Source organism: Gopherus evgoodei, chromosome 1 (genome assembly GCF_007399415.2).
Source record: "Gopherus evgoodei ecotype Sinaloan lineage chromosome 1, rGopEvg1_v1.p, whole genome shotgun sequence".
Lineage (NCBI taxonomy): Eukaryota > Metazoa > Chordata > Testudines > Testudinidae > Gopherus > Gopherus evgoodei.
This window is the reverse complement of record NC_044322.1, coordinates 210,109,614-210,125,813: the sequence shown is the minus strand read 5'-3', so window position 1 is coordinate 210,125,813 and position 16,200 is coordinate 210,109,614. Positions and strand designations below refer to the sequence as shown.

General features: G+C 44.7%; 1 protein-coding gene across 3 annotated transcripts in view; it reads right to left on the bottom strand.

The window, feature by feature from the left end:
* Positions 1 to 712: 712 nt before the first annotated feature.
* Positions 713 to 16,200, bottom strand: part of SLC22A15 (solute carrier family 22 member 15) — a 52,305-nt gene continuing 36,817 nt past the window's right edge. Inside the window, exons 9-12 of one of the 3 annotated variants that reach the window (XM_030533793.1) lie at positions 10,483 to 10,603; positions 9,608 to 9,680; positions 7,015 to 7,203; positions 713 to 2,638 (exon numbers count right to left, since the gene is read on the bottom strand). In XM_030533793.1, coding sequence (XP_030389653.1) covers positions 2,552 to 2,638; positions 7,015 to 7,203; positions 9,608 to 9,680; positions 10,483 to 10,603 — 470 coding nt within the window. In that variant the 3' untranslated portion in view covers positions 713 to 2,551. The remainder of the gene's footprint in view (positions 2,639 to 7,014; positions 7,204 to 9,607; positions 9,681 to 10,482; positions 10,604 to 16,200) is intronic. The other 2 variants (XM_030533811.1, XM_030533802.1) reach the window with 2 other exon arrangements.

Sequence of the window (16,200 nt, the reverse complement as noted above, 5' to 3'; positions counted from 1 at the left end):
CCACTGTGGAGATTGATCCCTTAAGAAATCTAGGGTTTGTGACAGCATCAATACAGTTCCTAGGTACTGCAGCATTAACTTCGGTAAGAGCTATTGCACATTTAGCACCTTTGAGGAAAAAAAAATCACCAAGAACCTAATGAAAAGAAAAAAAACTCCCCCCTCATGTTCCTTATAATCCCCATATTTTAAAGTGTCAAATGTCAAACTAGAAAAAAAAAAGCGCAAAACACAAACTTAATTATAACTCCAAGAACGCCATTCAGTCTGCATAAATAAGGTTGAAAACATCCAGATTTGTTTTTAAAAGTTCTATTAATTTTGCTATCACATCCACAAGAGCTGTGCAAGAGCCAAGAGAGACCAAAGCATGGTCAAATATGTTCCGCTGATGTCTACAGTGCAGTCAGCAGTCCTCTTTACCTTCCAGATTGAAGTGCTGCCTGCAGAGACTACTGAGCCACACTACAGCTCGCCGTCATTTTCACAGCACTGTATCAAGCTGTTCAGAACAAGACGGAGTACTGCATGCTAGGGAACATATAGTCTTTGTGGGCTTCCTCTCTGCACTGAAGACGAGGATGGCAGCATGTCATTCAGGGCCGGCTCCAGCTTCTCTGCTGCCCTAAGCGGCAAAAAAAAAAAAAAAAAAAAAAAGAGAAAAAGCCAATCGGCAGCAGCTCAATTGTACCGCTTCATTCTTCAGCAGTGGACCCTTCACTCCCTCTCTTCCTCTTCAGCAGCAGCTCAAAGAGGAAGAGAGGGACTGAGGGACCCGCCGCTGAATTCCCAGAGGTGCTGCCCCGATACCGGATGGAGTGCTGCCCCTTTGTATTGGCCGCCCCAAGCACCTGCTTCCTTCACTGGTGCTTGGAGCCAGCCCTGATGACATTCCACCTAAGTAACACAGCTACAACTCTTAGGCTCCTAGAAAGTTGCCTATGCAGCTCTTGACTGTACAAAGTTTAGAGAGCCTGCTCTAAGTTTCAGATCTGATCTTCTGCCTCCTTCCGGAATAACTGAGTTTTTTGCTCTGACTCTGGAATATGTTCAATAAACACCTTTCTCCCCAATCATTTGATCCCTGTATTATTTTCCAATAGAATAACCAGGTACCTTTACACTTTTAATATGAAATTTGATCCCATAATATCAAAAAATTATATAGAAGTCAACTGTCAGAACTAGGAGGATAAAGTCGACACTAACTAGGAATATTGAATCTGTACCTAAAGGCCACATCTATTAGCTGGCAAAACTTCAACACTCAATATCCTTCTATTTCAGTATACTTTAAAAAAAGTTTAGTGTAAACAAAAGAATACAGTTCTCCCTCAGCAAGGTCAAGTAATCAATTGAATGTGGGCTCAAGAAACTTCCAAAGAACTTTATCTATATATAGAAAAATAAAATAAATACTTGAATCCTCTTGCAATGATCCCCAAGACACTAGCAGCAGCCTACACAGGCAATTTCAGTACTCTGTACCACTGAATATCTCATTTTTCTCCATAGCCACAATCGTGGATAGCCACAATAATGCAAAACCCAGCAAAGTAAAATTACCTCCTATAAGACACTCACTATATACCATGGAAAAACAAGTCCCTCAGTTTACATGGCAAAGTGAGAAAAGATGAGAAGAACAAAATCAAACAGAATATGCAACAGAAATACAGAGCCATCCTGAGATTTATAGACTGTCATGACAAACCTGTGTGAGAAAGAACCAAAATAAAATGAAAAAAGGGACGTTGTTTTGAGAGGGGCAAGGCAGAGGAGCCAGATGGGGGAGAAGAGATCAGCAATAATGGGGATTTCTGTTTTATTTAAGACCATCTGCCCTTTCCTATTAGCTAGTCCCTCCAACTGATGGTTCCTCTAGCCATCCACCCTACAACATCACTGAGTACAGCTATCTTTTGTTGGTGTTCCCTAACCACTTGAGGTGTGAAATTCCACTCCAGTGAGCGGATGAAGAACTGGTAGAGAATCCATAGTTCATTCTTCCCAGTGTGCTGTAGGTAACTTGAGAGGATTTTGGGAATTTGTTCCCATCATACTGGCCTGTAGCACCTTCTGTGTCCAGTTTAACTCTTTAGATTTCATCCATCTGAAGAAACCCAGCTGAAACCTTTCAAGTTCATGGATTTCAGCTGCTTCAAAATCAACATGAGCCCACCTTGAAGGGAAAATGTGAACACATGCAGCGGAAGTCTGTCTGCAAGCTGGATCAGTTCTCAAGTTCAAGTTTCAGAAATACATCAAATACCTCCCCACCATCTTTGGCCTCAAACCTAGCCTGCAATCATAATTTTGAGCCACAAACATTTGAATGGTTCTCACGAGTAAGAAAAAAAATCAGCAGTGCTCATCAGTCAAACCATTGTAATGCATCTGAATAGTACTCTAATTCATCTCCCAATGCTGGAAAGGCAGAGGCACTTGCCCTGTTAAAATTCACCCGCAGACAGTTCCAGTTTTATTCTTACAGGTGCACCTGGCTGGACAAATTAAAAAAAAAAGGCATAAAAAGGAAAGCTTCCTCTTGTTACTTGATCATTTGGGTCTCTTCATCAGCATCATAGAATTCTTCATCTTCACTTTCACTCCCTGCAGAGCTATCTTTGTCTGCAGACTAGGAAAAAAAATGAAAAAATTGTTAACACATTCAACAGTTAACATTGAAAAAATGTACTTTTACAGCACCTTCAGAGCATCTCAAAGTTCTCTTTACAGATAGGAAGCATTACAACCCTACTGAGAGGTAGGGAGGATTTTGCCCATTTTACATAGGGGAAACTGAAGTATAGCGAAGTTAAATGACCTGCCCAAGGTCAGTTCCTCTTGAATCTGAGGATTTTAGATTCAGACTTCTTGGAACCCTCTTAGAAAACGATGGGCTTTTATCCAGCATGAACTCCTGTGCTCCCTTTAGCAGACTAAGGAGGTTGGATGCAGGACAAATGAACTGACTAAAAATGCCAGATCAAGCCATCCACAAAGCTTTCTGAGTTAAGAAAGCAGTAGTAGTATCCCTGTCCCTCTGTGATGTACTAGAAGCAGAGGCTCAGGCAGCAGAGTTTGGGGGCAAATGCGTCTTCCTTATTTATCATGAGTGGACATCTTCCTACAAGCTTCACCTTAAAAAAATAAAATAATAAGGCCAGTTGCCAGGATTACCTGTCATGGAGATAAACAAACAAAGCTCAAACTGGCCAACAATATAAAAAGCCTAAACACAGGTGAAAAGAGGCTCATGGGCCCAGAAAGTTTATAGAAAAAACAAAACAGCAAAAAAATGATTGTGCCTGACACAAAGGGAAAGAGGCTCTGCAGTTGCTGAAACTGTTCGAAAGGGAGGAACGGTGCGACAAAAGGCTACTCTGTACTCTTGCATTCTACAATACAAGGGTGTGCAACATACATATCTGCAAGCTATTTTCACTACTTGAAAAGTTTGTGGCTTGCGATCCAAGTCAGGTGACTATCTAGGGGCAGAGAAGGGAACTGCAGAGATAATTTGCTAAATGAGAGCTGAAGCTAGATCTCCTTACTCCCAGCGCTATACTTGGCCGCAAGATCATTCTCATCCTCCAAGCAAAGGAATTTTCCTTACTTGCACTAATTACATATAAGAGGGGAATTGTTTCCCCTCCCAAAAAGCTTAAGAGTGGTGCTAGTGTGAAAATACACACATTTTAAATTTTGTTTGGATGAACAACATTCTTTCAGACAGAGCACTTCCAGCAATAAGCACCCTCTAACACAGGGGTCAGCAACCTTTCAGAAGTGGTGTGCCGAGTCTTCATTTATTCACTCCAATTTAAGGTTTCGCGTGCCAGTAATACATTTTAACGTTTTTTAGAAGGTCTCTCTGACTATATTATATAACTAAACTATTGTCGTATGTAAAGTAAACACGGTTTTCAAAATGTTTAAGAAGCTTCATTTAAAATTAAATTAAAATGCTGAACTAACGCCGCCGGCCCACTCAGCCCGCTGCTGGCCCGGGGTTCCGTTCACCTAGGCTGGCAGCAGGCCGAGTAGGACCAGTGGCCGGGACCCCGGCTGGCAAGGGGCCGGCAGTGGGCTGAGCGGGGCTGGCAGCTGGGACCCCAGACAGACAGTGGGCTGAGCTCGCTGCCAGTCTGGGGTCCTGGCCCTGCCCACAGAGTAGGTACCTATATTCGCCTCCATTTGAGCCCATTCTCTTCCTCTCTCTCTGCACTGCGCTGAGGGTGGGAGTGCACTGAGCACAGGGCTGGGGGTGAAGGGTCTGGCCAGGAGCTAGAATGAGGGAGGGGGCTCAGAGTTGGGGCAGAAGGTTTGGGTGTGGATTGCTTACCTGGGCAGCTCCCATTTGGTGCAAGGGATGCAGGTGGGAGTGTGTGTGTGGGGGGGGGGGTGCAGGAGCTCCCATTTGGTGTTCAGGGTGGGGGTGCAGATGTGGGGAGTGCAAGAGTCAGGGCAGGGGGCTGGGGGCATGAGAGGAGGGTGCAGGAGTCAGGGCAGAGGGCAAGGGGCATGTGAGGGGGTGCAGGAGTCTGGGCATGGGGGGGGCTGGAGTCAGGGCTGGGGTCATGGGGCGGTGCAAGCGTCAGGGCAGGGGGCTGGGTGGGTAGAGGGGGTGCAGGGGTCAGGGCAGAGGGCTGTGCGTGTACTCATTATGCCCTTCCAGCCTGACTGTGAACCACTGATAATTACTCCCTGGGAACAGTTTTCCAACCAGTTATGCACCCACCTTAAAGTAGCTCCATCTAGGTTGCATTTCCCTAGATTGTTTATGAGAAAAATCACAAATACCACTTCCTAAAATATCCTTTACTTGGATGAGCCATCCAGGGAAAGCAACTGACCCATCCCAATCCTGTTCAGCTTGCAATATCTGACTTTCATAGGTTCTAAAGTGCTTTCAAACCCAATAAACAAAGCACCCCTACAACAAAGCCCTCTGGGATAGAAGGCAGCCACCAACCCGTGCATTACAGTTTTATAATATCACAATGATTTATGGGTCCTTCCTTAGCATGGAGAATTATCACATTCAGTGTATGTAACTTACAGACCTATAAGCCCACAAAGCAACTGCTCCCAGAGAAGAGGGGAAACATTAACAAGTATTGGCATAGAATCACACAAGTCTTCTTACTTTGCCCAACCCAGACTAATAACATTGGAGACAGTCAGATTTTCTCCACAAATCTTCGGAGATTATCCAAATATTTCAGCTCTTACGGATCATATAAGGCGGCTACACCCGTCCTTGTCTATAATTAAGGAGTTTGCCAACATAGTTGTACCAGCAAATCCTCCTAGTATAGATGCAGTTTCTACCAGCAAAAGAGTTGGTATAAACTGCATCTATACCAGGAGGGTGAAAAAAAGCTATTCCAGCAAAATGGCTTTGATAGTATAACTGGGGTATAACGCTATGTTGATGATGCAACACTAGGGCTTTTGCTAACACAGTTAAGTCAAAAAAAAAATCACTCCACTAATAAAATCTATGATTCTATGACATAGCTATGTTGGCAAAACTTAAATGTACACGAGGCATCAGTGGGTATCCAGCAGAACAATGTGTTAACGGCAAAGGGAGAAATTCAGAGGAATTCTGAACAGTTTGAGTAATAACAGCTGTCAATGAAGGGATATTAAGGAAATCATGCTACACTGCTTTTTGCATTCCCAAAATCATTCCCGAATAGCTGGGCTGTAACTGGACATTGTCCAAGGTGAATGTCATATTCCTGAGTGCAGTTAGAGGGACATACTCCACTTTGGAGAGACAATGTATGCTGTGTTGAAGGTGGTCAGAAATGACACTTGATTCCACAAGAGAAACTCTGAATTAGCCATCCAGAAATCCTAATACTTGTTATAAGTCCTCTGGTAGCTCCACTAGGCCTTTCTATCGCCTTTATCAGACAGGGTTAATGTTTAACAGCTTTAAATTTTTCATATGTTTTATCTGTGATTGTCTTAAAAAAATGTATAATGCATCAGAGGACATCCTGGGTGTAACTTCACTGAAGTAGACAGCACCACTACAGACATGAAACTGGCTCCTTTTGTTTTATCCAGATTCATCTCAGATGTATATCAGGGGAAGTGTGTTCCTAAAGACTGTGGATATTTTTTCATTTTGTTTAATGTGACAAGACGTACCCTTCTAGCGCTCCAAGTCAATCTATAATCTTTATAAACCCTACAATACTTATAGGTTTTGGACCAGTGTTCAAAACCCTAATATCCCTCCCCAAACTTAATCACTCTTTCCACTCTCATTTATTTCTCCCTCCCCAGGAGAAAAAATAGATGGAAGAACTCTCACACCTCAAGACATGACTGAAAGGTCAACAAAATCTGATGAACAAACAGAGGGAAGCAAACTCAGCCGTAAAGTAAACCTCACTGAAAATACCTGCCTCCAAGTCTCCTCATTATTAAGCCTGAGAGCGGTTAGATCATGCACCTCAACTAATCTCAGCTACTATGTCAGGCATGAGGCAGACATCAGAGTTAACCAGGTTCTAACCAATTTAAGGCTTTATATGTTAGAACCAATATCTTAAATTGCATCCAAAAACAAAGTGGATACGTGCACAGATTACATAATACAGGCACAACCCTCCCTCACAAACAAGCTGCTGCATCCTGTGCCTTTTTCAAAGGTCTTACAGATCAGCCTTACACGACCCATGCTGCAGCAATCCAGCCTAGAGGTGACAGAGGCAGAGATTACTGTGTTAGGGTCCGTCACCCTAAAAGAAAAAGTTGTAACTTTCTCACCAAGTATAGCTTGAAGGGATGAGTTGACCTAGCTAGGATCTGAGCCCGCACTTGCAGAAAGTATTTCAAATATGATGGTAAGATCACTGAACTATCCCGTTTGTCCCCTTGGGGCCTGTCATCCACAGACTAAGCACCATCTAGTTTGGCACTCCTAAAGTTGACAGCTGTAATCAATGCACTACAAAAGATAGAGAAGTATTAAGAAAAGTGATGTACCCGGGAGCCACCTAGTGCTTGCAATGACATAGCTTCATCCCCCAGTCTCCAGTATGAGCACACCTGCAGGTCCGATATCGTCTCTAGCAAAGGGCTGTTTAGTGTTTCTGGTAATAACAAACTCAGGAGCCCCGACAACAGGCCAGTCACTCCAAACACGATGTATGGAAGAGACCACTGCACAGATTTCTGGAAATTAAGAGCAGAGATGGTTAAGGAAAGCGGGACCAATATATGGCATTTTATATATTCAAGCATTTAATTTTCAGCCACCCTGTGAGGTAGGTATTGTGACGCTACACCCCATATTCTTCATACGGATAGTATGATGATATAATTATGGCATAACCATGATGTATTTTATGCAAGATAGGTCATGTGAGATATTGAAAAGATTATGATTTACTGAATATGATTATAATATTTGTATGCATTATCATTTTGGTATCTGAAGTTAGGAATACTGTTTATGCATCTATTACAAAGGGGTTTACAAATGGTCCCCCCAGCTCGTCCACGCATTGGCATGCACACCCCCCTCTCCCCCCCCACCCCCACCCTCCGCACCAGTGGAAGGGCCAGGGCCAGGGCCACTCCCTGAGCACCCGCAGTGCAGCCCCCCACCTGAGCACCTGCAGCACAGCCCCACATCACCACCGAGCACTCACAGCACCCCCGCTCAAGTTTTAGTTAGGGGTATATAGTAAAAGTCATGGATAGGTCACGGGCCGTGAATTTTTGTTTACTGCCCGTGACCTGTCCATGACTTACTAAAAATATTTGACTAAAATTTAGCCTTAATGATACATAAAGACTGGAACAGAAGATTTCAGATATGCTTGGAACCAATGTTATCGATACCTCTGGATCCGCAGGTTTTGGAAGGAATTTTAAACAAGTGCCTCCTAAATTCATGCATTCAAGCTCTTGGCTATGAAATTTTTAAACAAACGCTGATCTGTGCGCACAAATTGAGTAGATGGCGAATGCAAAACCAAGTTTGGAGAAGCAAAACTGTGAGTTGCCTAAAATGGAACTCCAGAAACTTGAATGTACAGTTTCAGGCAAATTGAGAAGCCAGGCAAGTTCATTTTGAAAATTTAATGCAACTGTTAATTGATTTTTTTTGTTTGTTTGTTTTATGTCTTTCACTCACTTTCAATTGTGAAAAAATTCTAAATCAAGATAGGAAAAATTAAACACAACAACATTAGACTATAACCAGGCATAAAGGCACAACGTATATATTGGTGATAAAACAATCTCATAACTTTCTCCCCCAACAAAAAGACAAACCTTATTTACAAATGTGCTGGGGGGAACTCCCAAAACAAGCAAGTTTTTCCCCCAATTCAACATTTGTTCCCATATTTACAGAAAGCTGACACGTGTTTAAGTCTGATGAAGTCTCAAATTTAAGATAGTTTGTTCAGATTCTCTACAGATTCTCTACAGTGCCAAGTTTCTGTCGGACACAACAGGATGGAGTGCTCCCCATATCCTCACCTGATCACAACCACCCATGTGAGGGAGCCTATGACACCTCCTCAGGCAGATCTGCACTGGTCTGAGCCTATCCTGGAGTAGGCTAGGGGCTGCTAGTCTACACCAGCTATCAATGGACTTCCAAAGGCCAGATAGTCAGAATACCCTCAATGTGCCATGCCTTCCTGATAGACCCCTTTGCCTGAGTCAGGTGGGAGGGGATGCAGAAGCAAGAAAGCTCCACCCCACAAAGGGAATTTTCACTTGGACAGAGTTGGCAGTTTCCAGTTCCTTTCTGCCATGAGAAAATCTGGCCATTTATTTTTATATGGAGTACCACACATAATATATGTATTTCCCCAGACCCTGATTTCTCATTCTGTTCAGGGCCTACTGCGAGAGTCAGGCTCAGTGATTTTAAGTATCTCAGGTCTCTCTACATGAATATCCACGTCTAGAGACATGATACTTAGCTATGAATTTTAATTTGCATGTATCTAGTGAGAGTGAAGCCAGTTGAGGCTGCCTCTCTCTTGTCCATTAAGATATTAATGTTAAACCGCAAACTTCACATTTCAAGGAATAAATTGATCACATCATTCCTTCCCTTTCCCCTATCCATTTCCAGAACTACACGTTTGTTGAGGAAATTTATGTGAAGGGATTCATCTCTAGCATCAGCCACAGACAGAGTGGGAATAACAACTACTAAAGAGAGTACAACAATCTCATCTGATATGGTAAATCCTAGACACCAGCTTAGGTTTTAACTTTGCCTGCCAGGGTTTTAGGAGAGGCTCACCACCATAGTATCTGAGCATCTGAAAGTGGTCAGGCTGTTGAAGTGTATAGGCCAGTTCATGAAATCCTTACACGGATAAAACACAGACTGAAACAAATGGTGGGAGTTTTGCCTACACAAGGGCTACATCCTGCTGTCCTTCACCATGTATGGAGAAGCATGATACTATATTAACATCTCCTCCATGTTGATTATATTTTACAGATCTTGAATCATGCACAGTTTATCCTATTTCCCCCATCCCTGCAAACACCTGATACATCAGAGCTAAGCAAGACAGAAATAAAAATGTAAGTGCAGACAAACCAGTGAAGGGATGAAGGGAGCAATAATCCCACCAACCCGGGAAAACATGGAGCAGGAACCCATTCCAACATTCCTAAAGAAAAATACAGGTATTAATCAATGGTATTTGCAGGAGATGAATTAAGGTATTTTTAGAAAGATGTCAGCAATAAGAAAATTCTTGGTCATTGTACTATGCCTATGACAAAGTTTATTGGCAAGGGAGGTATTGGAATGCTGCTAAAAGCATTCCAGTAGTGGAACTGTACACAGTGCTGAAGAACAGAGACCCTGTTCACAAACAGAATTTCAGGCATTAGTGTAGCTGCCACAGTAGAGACAAAACCACTGTAAGCTGTGATTTGGACTAGTGCACATTAACCTTTCTTGAAATTGGGGATAAATAGCACTAATCCAAATCACACCACGGTGTGCTGGTACTAGCTACACTGGCTGGCTGGCTGGCTGCCAACGGCTGTACCTGGGGGAACCGCCAGTACAAAGTGCATCTATATGCTACATTCATCTGTCCACTCTCCTACAAAGAGTATGTGGCTCCACTACTCCCTAGTAGATCAAACATCAGAGCTGCTCAAATATGTTTGTGAATGACCAAGTTGCTCTAAACAATTGCAGCCTCCTGAAGGTATAAGCCCCAACATCACTGGCTATACTAGCATGAATACTTAATGGAGCTGTCTTATGTTTACATAGCAGCTAGAGGATTTCGGGTGCTACTGCCATAAGGCCCTATGACTAATCACACAAGTTTTCCTTTAATTAAAGGAAAGTCTCTATGAGAAGGTGCTGGTAATAGGACAAAAATAAAAGTGGAAGTAATAAGGATTAGAGAGATGGGCAAGAGAAACCTCCACCACAAAGTGAATTTAGATTACCTGATCACTGTAGGATAAAGCTCTGATGTGTAGATATAAACAATGTTAAATGCTGCACTGATTGTCAGTTTCCCCAGTAAAGACAAAGAACGGCTGTTCACAACTGCAAACACTCCTGTGGCTGATAAAGAAAATGTGACCCTTGTAAGGATCCATAGCATACAGAAATGTCCTTTAGTAATCATTTCAGTTACAAATGGAATGAAAGGGAATCTGATGAAGAGTTTGTTACGCTGACCATATCTTTCAGAGGTGCATACACTGATTACATGCAGCTTCAGCAGAGCTCTCAAAGCTCAAGAGAATTCAAGAAATCCATCCTTCAGCCAGCAGTGGCAAAAAAGTCACTTGATTTTGTAAGATGTGGAGGGAAAATGCACCTATTTTCTTTAGCTGTACAGTCAGATTGTATAAAGAGGAAGAACTTCTTCGTTTGAACACCCTGTGAAATGCAGTTTAGAATTAAGTTTTACATTGAAAAGAGACTTTCAAATCTGGCCTACAAATTTTTGGTTGGAAGGGGGGAGGAGGAGGGAAAATAATTTAACATCTAATGTCAGTTCAGGTATTTCCATTAAATTAAGAAATCCAGTAGAAATAGCTTGTTTAAATGACTACAGTCCCCAGCACCACAGCATGAGATCCAGAAAAAGCAAAGAAGTCAGTTTGTCTCATTGCCCAAATTATGAAAAACAGTGAAGTTCAATTTTTTACTTATTCTGTTTTTAAATTGTTATAATAGGCATTAGATGTAAAAAGATAAGGTGACTGATTTGAAAATTTTTATGACTATTTCTAAATGTTTTCTGGGAGTACTGTTGGTAACAGCAACATAAATGCTGAAGAGTAGCATTTGTACTATTGGTAAGCTGGTGGAAAGGACAACAGAACATTTTTCAAGAGTGCTTAAGTGACTTAGGCCTGGTCTACACTACGCGTTTAAACCAATTTTAGCAGTGTTAAACCGATTTAACGCCGTACCCGTCCACACAACGAGGCCCTTTATATCGATATAAAGGGCTCTTTAAATCGGTTTCTGTACTCCTCCCCAACGAGAGGAGTAGCGCTAAAGTCGGTATTACCATATCGGATTAGGGTTAGTGTGGCCGCAAATCGACGGTATTGGCCTCCGGGTGGTATCCCGCAGTGCACCATTGTGACCGCTCTGGACAGCAATCCGAACTCGGATGCACTGGCCAGGTAAACAGGAAAAGCCCCGTGAACTTTTGAATTTCATTTCCTGTTTGCCCAGCATGGAGCTCTGATCAGCACAGGTGGCCATGCAGTCCCAAATCCAAAAAGAGCTCCAGTGTGGACCGTACGGGAGATACTGGATCTGATCGCTGTATGGGGAGACAAATCTGTTCTATCTGAGCTCTGTTATAGAAGACGAAATGACAAAACATTTGAAAAAAATCTCCAGGCTATGATACAGAGTTCACAGCATAGTGCTGTGTGACAAGCGTAACGGAAAGCCAAAGAATCAAATGGACGCTCATGGACGAAGGGAGGGGGTACTGAGGACTCCAGCTATCCCATAGTCCCCAGCAGTCTCCAAAACGTATTTGCATTCTTAGCTGAGCTCCCAATGCCTGTAGGGTCAAACACATTGTCCGGGGTGGTTCAGGGTATAGCTCGTCAATGTATCCCCTCCTCCCCCCGTGAAAGAAAAGGGAAAAAAATCGTTTCTTGACTTTTTTTTAATGTCACCCTATGTCTACTGAATGCTGCTGGTAGACGTGATGCTGCGGCAGTGAAGAGCAGTATCCGCTCCCCTCCCCTCCCCAGTGGCAGACGGTACAATATGACTGCTCTCCATCATCATCAGCCCGTGAGTGCTCCTGGCTGGCCTCAGGTGAGGCTGGCCGGGGGCACCTGGGTAAAAATAGGAATCATTCCTAGTCATTCCTGGTAGATAGTACAGAACGGCTGGTAACCATCCTCATCATAGCAACTGGGGGCTGAGCTCCATCAGCTCCCCTCCCTTTCATGTGTAATGAAAAGATTCTGTACTGCCTGGACTATCATAGCAGCTGGATGCTAGGCTCCTCACTCCTGCACCGCTTAATATCCTGCCCGGACTATCATAGCAGCTGGAGGCTGCCTCCCCATTTTATCTCAGTAACAAGTCAGTGTTTCTTATTCCTGCATTCTTTATTACTTCATCACACAAATGGATGGGGGACACTGCAACGGCAGCCCAGAAAGGTTTGGGGAGGAGGGAAGCAACGGGTGGGGTTGCTGCAGAGACACCCCCTAGAATGCCATGCACCTCATCATTTCTGCGGGATCTGACATGGAGCGGCTGTGCCCTCTGGTTCTCTGATACGCTGGTTCTCTAGTACACTTGCCCTATATTCTAGGCAGGACTGACTATTTTTAGATACCATAAAGGAGGGAATGACCCGGGGGGTCATTCCCATTTTTGTCTTAGCGCCCCCGGCCGACCTCAGCCAGGGGCGCCCATGACAGCAGCAGACAGTACAGAACAACAGATAACCGTCATCTCACTGCCAATTTACAATGGCGCAGCAAACGGTACAGAACGACTGATAACCGTCTCTGCTGTCATGCAAAGGCAAATGAATGCTGCTGTGTAGCGCTGCAGTATCGCCTCTGTCAGCGGCATCCAGTACACATACGGCGACAGAAGAAAAAAAGCTGAACGGGCTCCATGGTTGCTGTGCTATGGTGTCTGCCAGGGCAATCCAGGGAAAAAGGGCACGAAATGATTGTCTGCCGTTGCTTTCACGGAGGAAGGAATGAGTGACGACATTTACCCAGAACCACCCGCGACAATGATTTTTGCACCATAATGCATTGGGGTCTCAACCCAGAATTCCAAGGGGCGAGGGAGACTGAGAACTATGGGATAGCTATGGAATAGCTACCCACAGTGCAACGCTCCAGAAATCGACGCTAGCCTTGGACCATGGACGCACACCGCCGAATTAATGTGCTTAGTGTGGCCGCGTGCACTCGACTTTATACAATCTGTTTTACAAAACCGGTTTATGTAAAATCTGAATAATCCTGTAGTGTAGACGTATCCTTAGTATCTAGGTGACTTTCAGTGAGACTTTGGTGATCTAAAATTGCCTCATTAGGAAAAAAGATGGGAACTGCCATATAGGATCAGACCAGTGGTCCACCTAGCCCAGGATACTGTTTGACAGTGGCCAGTACCAGATGCTTCAGAGGAAAGTGTTAAAATCCTATATAAAGGATAATGACAAAAAATAACCTGTTTCTATTTCAGCCCAGGCAGTTAGTGATTGACATATATCCTGAAATTTGAGTTCTACCCCTTTAAAACAAACCATTATATTCACCACTGTCTAGTGAACCGTAGGTGTTAATCCATATAAATCAGGGGTTGGCAACCTACGGCACATGTGCCAAACATGGCACGCGAGCCGATTTTGAGAGGCACACAGCGGCCTGCCATAGTCCCGGCCCCCAGCCCCACTCAGCCCCCCCGCCCACCACTCTCCCCTGCAGGGGCAGGAGGCAGACGCTTGATTCTGTGGCAGCCAAGCTTCTCTCTCCCCCGCTTCTCCCCCAGTGTGGTGCTTTCATGCCCTGCCCCCTCTCCGTCCCTGCGCCAATCAGCTGATGGCCCCAGAAAGGAGGAGGGGGAAGCATGGCAGAGTGCACACAGTTCTGTAGAGGAGACAGTGAGAGGTAGAGATGGGGCCTTGGGGAAGGGAGTGGAACAAAGCATATCCCTTCCAGCCCCCTGCCATGAGCCGCTCAGGGCAGGGAGCACCCCCATGAGCAGAGCACCCCAGCCCTCTGCCCTGACCCCCCCCCCAACTCAGTATTCTGCCCTGCACCCCTCATACTCCCAGCCCTCTGCCCTGATCCCCCCACACATACTCAGCATTCTGCCCTGCACCCCCATACCCCCCTGCTCTCTGCCCTGACCCCTGCACCCACACCGTCTAGCCTCTGCCCTGCACCTCCCCACCCCAACACGCACTGAGCCCTTTGCCCTGCACCCCCAAAGCCCCCTCATACCCAGCCTTCTGCCCTACACCCCCCCACACCCCAGCCCTCTGCCCTGACCCTCCCCCCCCCGGTCTGGGGTCCCGGCCGCAGGCCCTGCTCAGCCCGCTGCTGGCCTAGGTGAACAGAACCCCAGGCTGGCAGCGAGCTGAGCAGGCTGGTGTGTAAGATCAACATTTTAATTTAATTCTAAATGATGCTTCTTAAACATTTTGAAAACCTTGTTTACTTTACATACAATAGTAGTTTAGTTACATAATATAGACTTATAGAAAGAGACCTTCTAAAAATGTTAAAATGACCGGCACGCGAAACCTTAAATTGGAGTGAATAAATGAAGCCTCGGCACAGCACTTCTGAAAGGTTGCCGACCCCTGATATAAATGTTTAATCCTTAAAAAATCCTGCTAGGTTCAATGGTCTAAAGCCTTTTGAGGCCCTCTCATAACTAGTACTATATAAGTACAAGTATGAAGTATCATTAATTTTATGTGCCTTGCTTTGAAAGGAAGAAGTCTTTTCTCTTACTAATATTTTCTGTTTCTATATCTGTGTACAACAGTTGAAAAACAAGCTAGCATCGGACCTTTATATGGTTTCCCGAAATAAATTAAAATTCAGGGCTGTCGATTAATTGCAGTTAACTCAAAAAAATTAATCACGATTAATCGCACTGTTGAACAACAGAATACCAATTGAAATTTATTAAATAATTTTTGGATTTTTTCTACATTTTCAAATATATTGATTTCTGTTACAACACAGAACGAAGTATACAGTGCTCACTTTATTATTTTTATTATAAATATTTGCACTGTAAAAATGATAAAAGAAATAGTATTTTTCAATTCACTTCAGACAAGTACTGTCGTGTAATCTCTTTATCATGAAAGTGTAACTCACAAATGTAGAGTTATGTACAAAAAATATCTGCACTCCAGCGGGGGAGCAGGCTCAGGGTGGTACTTACTTAAAGCAGCTCCCAGAAGCAGCGGTATGTGCCCTCTCTGGCTCCGACGTTCAGGGGCAGCCAGGGGGCTCTGCTACACATGCTACCCCCACCCCAAGCGCCGCCCCCGCAGGCAGAGAACCGCGGCCAATGAGTGCTGCAGGGGCAGCGCTTGTGGATGGGACAGCATGCAGCAGAGCCACCGGGCCGGGCCTCTGCACAGGAGCCAGAGAGGAGACATGGCATTGCTTCTGCGAGATGCTTGAGGTAAGCGCCACCCAAGTCTGCACCCCATAGCCCCCTCCTGCATTCTGAACCCCTCGGTCCCAGCCCAGAGCCCCCTCCTGCATCCTAAACCTATCATCCCCAGCCCCACCCCAGAGCCTACACTCACAGCCGGAGCCCTCATCCCCCACCCCACCTCAGCTCTGACCCCCTTCTGCCCTCTGAACACCTTGGTTCCAGACCAGAGCCCCCTCCTGCATCCCAAACGCCTCATCTCTGGCTCCACCCCAGAGCCCACACCCCCAGCCAGAGTCTTCACCCTCTCCCACACCCCAACCCCAATTTTGTGAGCATTCATGGCCTGCCATATAATTTCTATACCCAGATGTGGCCCTCGGGCCAAAAAGTTTGCCCACCCTTGGCTAAGGTACATTTCCCCAATTCCTAAGAAATGTCTCATATAAAGCAGAGGCAGCAATATGTTGGTATTGTGATTAACAGTATAGGACTGGTAGCCTGGAAATGGGTTCCATCCC